We start from the raw sequence: 4,215 nt of genomic DNA, 5'->3' as shown, positions 1-4,215 counted from the left end.
ATCTATGGATCTTTTTGCAATTTCAGACATGAAAAGCAGCAATTTAGCTCATTTACTTGGGAAACCCTATTTTATACTGATAATTTTATGAACACAGATTTGGACATTTGGATGCATTTCCTTTACGAACATTGTCATAAAAATATTGCCGGGTACTGTCAAATTATCGCAAATCAATCAGAATACACAATTTGAACTTTTAAATTCAGTAAATTGAAATAGTATGCGCTAGAATTATTATTTAGTATAATTTTGAAGGACACCTCTATTTATCTGAATAATTTTTTGTATGGTTTCAGAATGCTAAAACTTGGCAGCTTTCGTAAAAATTGTAAAATTTTATCAAATATAGAAATTGTGTTTCTAAAGTGATCAGATTCATGTGTTAAGATTCCTGATTTATAGGATTCTGATTTCTGAAATTTTATGACCTCCTTCTTTTAAAAGAAACCAAACAGAGTTTTGATCAAGAGAACCAAATTTCAAATTTAAACCAGTGAAGAAAGACCTTGTACTAAATTTAGAACATGAAATCTAATACCAGGGTGCCAAGAACTGGTCAAGTTATAGTACCTTCTTAGTGAGATATTGTCTATTGGGGACAAGGTGCAATATAAATTTGTATCATATCTGTCAAAGAGTAATGAACCATCACATTCCAGTTTTGGCTGTAATGGCCGCCAAGTGGTAGTAAAAGTTAGGACTGTATTAATAGATAATAATTAATATTAAAATTAATAGCAAGATTTGAGATCATTGATGGCCTGTAGCTGTAATTGGGGAGCTAGAAATTTTTCTTCATGACATGAGGTTATATTGTAGATAGATTCTTCATAAAAAGAAAAAAAAACAATGATCTGACTCCTTCATAGACTTACTTTGTTCTACTATAGACTTCAGTCAAATATTAAGGTCAATATAGTAAGAGACTAAGCTTGATTGTTCTTTTGGTTGGCATATAACTTAACATAAAAATTTTAATTTATTCACCATCACATAACATAAATATTTCAATAAACACTAAGTAAATTTGCTCTTTATCCAACTCAAAAAATATAATGTTCACAACTGATTTGAATAAACAACTTTTAAAGATTTTTCTTTCTAATTACAGCATCAAAAACATTCTACTACCAGGCCCAGCTATAACTAACACAGAAAACCTCAACCAAAAGCCAGATTTTTGTAATAAATTGGATTGCCCAAAATTTGAGGTTGTCAAAGATGTAAAGGTAGGTTGTAAGATAATTATTTCTAGTTTCATTTTTTAACAAAATGACAATATATACAGAACAATTAATTTTTTATATGTTACTATTTCATATTTGTATATATTCCACGTCTAAATATTTTGTAGCCTTTAATAGATTTTTTAGTACAGTCTTGATATCGTGTTTAGTGTCTTTTTCCTCAGATGAACTATTTTTTAATTCAAAATTATTATCATGCTGTTTTAAATGGATAGAAATTCATAAAGTTTGCCGTTAATGTACAAGAGCAAAATGTAATATTTGTCAACTGTCACCTTTACTCTGTACACTGAGTATATTTTGCGTAGTTATGTGACCGGTTAACTGGTCGCTAGAATTGAAAGGGTTAAGAAGTGGATTGATAATTATTTACAAAATTTATTCTTACCAAAATTTGTTATGTTTTAAGGATAAATATCAAATTCGACAATATGAACCATCGAAATGGGTAATGACAGAGATGCTGGGAGTAAATTATGAGGATGCTAAAAAAAAAATGTTTATGAAGTTATTTGAATATATCCAGGGCAAAAATGTCAAAGGTATGTATTTTGTAATATTCAGAAATAAGACAGGCAACGTTTTCACTTTAAAAGCAATCTACTTTGTGTTACAGAGTATGATTCATTCCACTGATTTTTTACTTTTAAGTTTGGTTTTCAAACATTGTTTATGAATGAAGTGATTTTGAAAAAATATTTGTTTCAAACAAAAGAATGTGTACAGTTGACTAATCAAACAAAACCCATTCCAATAGGTTCTTTGAAAATTCTCTGCAAAGTTCCAATTAATTCCCATTATTTCAAAGGCATAGGCTCAATAAACCAAATGAGAGTGATTTTATGAAAAATATGCCCATATTTATAAATTTCTGATATTGTATATGTAGAAGAGTCAATCCACCAGTCCCCGTTTTTATTTCTATGGTCAGTAGTATGCTTGTTTTGATTTTAAATTGTTTGCAAATATGCACAAACATGTCTCCTGGACTAAAATATGATTTTCTTATCTACTTCATACTGCTACTAATTGGAACAATGTATTTTTCAGATATGAAAATAGAAATGACGGCACCAGTTTTGATGAGACTAATACCAGGCCAGGGTCCAGCGTGTGATAACAACTTTACTATGGCTTTTTATGTATCCAATTCAGTTCCTAATCCACCTAAAGCTAAAGACTCTACAGTTTATCTTAAAAACTATCCAAAGTTTAAAGCTTTTGTTAGGTGAGTTTGAACTTAAAATAAATCAAAATTTGATGAACAGTTTGAGAGTTACAGTTATTATGCTTGTATTTCATTCTGTTCTTGCAGACAAAAGGCTATAGTTTTCAAAAAATTTTGTTTGTACTGGGTGTGATAAATGAAAATGGACATGTTAGAATTATTACCCTTGATGAAATGTTTTGGATTTGTAGCCCTGGACTTTGCAAAAGCTCGTCAAAATGTTTGTGCTAGCACAAATGAAGATTTCATCTCATTTTGGATAAGATCATAGATATTTTCCAATTTGGCCAAATTTGTTGGTGACAAAGTTAAGATTTTGTGCTTTTTGACCATAAAACTATTTGATAATTGCTTTTGTGGTCATGTTCAAGTTGACAAAGACAGTAATTGAAATATATTTAAAATCCATGAATTGTTTTTACAGGTCTTTCCCTGGATATATTACTGAAGAAAAAGATTTTATAGAAGAAACACGGAAATTGATCACATATTTAAATGGAACATCATTAGATAAATCTTACTTTATCACTGCTGGTTATAACAGTCCGTTTCAGTTGTTAGACAGACATAATGAAGTGTGGCTCTTTCCTTAAATATCATATGTAAAGGATTACATCAAGATTTTCTCCAATTTATTCCATTTACAGCTAATTAGAATGAGAATTATCAATTGAGATCTGAATATTTAGTGCTTTTCACTTCTTTAACATTGGCATAATATTATCTTGTAGAATACTCTGAAAGACCTGTTAATATAATCAGGAAATTAAATGTTAAAATGAACAAATTGAAAATATAAAGTCCCTTTTAAAATATTTTTCATGTTTGATATCTGTTTTTGATATTTTGTATATGTACACCAGATTACATACTAAATTTATAAATTTACTGTTGTTGTTTTTTGGAACCAATCTTTTGTAGAAAAGAGTTTCCCATTTCCTATATATTTTTTTTTCTTTTTTTTTTGTAAACAATATTTTATTCACAATTATATAAATATACATTATGAAAAGGATTGAGGAACAGGCTATTGCCCCTTTCCATTAATGACTAATGTAAATATAAACAGACAATATTTTCTACACACACAATTCCTAATGTTTGAAATATTTATTAAAAATGGAAAATTTGTCGAAAAGAACTCATTTGGTAAAAAAATTGTATGAAATGAGCAGATGTAATCAGAATCTCATAGAAAGTTCAAAAAAGGTATGAACAGTTTGTTAAATTTCAGTACAGCTGTCAGGACAGTTGGTACCAGATCCAAATCCAAATCTTTCTCTGTCACACATCAGTTTTTCATAAAATACTCCACATACCCTAAAATTATATTCATATTAAAACGGCCATGAGATAAGTTTCACATTAAAATGCTGTCAATTGCAATTAATGGACCATACAACAAACTAGAATACTTTGACATATATAAGTCTAAATAAAAATCTATATTATTGTGTATTCACAAAATGGTATCCAACACTTACAGCATTTAAGTGTCAAGTCTCACAAAATAAATTTCCATAATTGCTGTCCAAAATTTATATGGCCAATTGAAAAGTTACGAATAATTCATAAACAAAATATGGGGAATTTCTTAAGTGGGATGAGGTTTAGAGCAGTTATTTTGCTTAATTCCAATTAACATACATTAGATACAGCCTAGATTTTCCTTAGTTTTGGAAAAATCTATTTTACAAACCTGGTTAAGTCTGGACCAAGATTCAAGACTACAAAAGG

At 29.0% G+C, this 4,215-nt stretch overlaps 1 protein-coding gene across 1 annotated transcript; it reads left to right on the top strand.

Annotated features, from left to right (window-relative positions):
• Positions 1-1,058: 1,058 nt before the first annotated feature.
• Positions 1,059-3,071, top strand: LOTGIDRAFT_125538 (hypothetical protein; the record flags this gene model as incomplete). Its single annotated transcript, XM_009062297.1, has 4 exons — positions 1,059-1,232; positions 1,660-1,792; positions 2,301-2,478; positions 2,903-3,071. The coding sequence occupies 4 exons, from the start codon at positions 1,059-1,061 to the stop codon at positions 3,069-3,071; spliced, it is 654 nt and encodes a 217-aa protein (XP_009060545.1).
• Positions 3,072-4,215: the final 1,144 nt, after the last annotated feature.

Source organism: Lottia gigantea, assembly GCF_000327385.1.
Source record: "Lottia gigantea unplaced genomic scaffold LOTGIsca_50, whole genome shotgun sequence".
NCBI lineage: Eukaryota > Metazoa > Mollusca > Gastropoda > Lottiidae > Lottia > Lottia gigantea.
The sequence above is the reverse complement of the archived record's forward strand: the minus strand, read 5'-3'. Positions and strand labels throughout refer to the sequence as shown.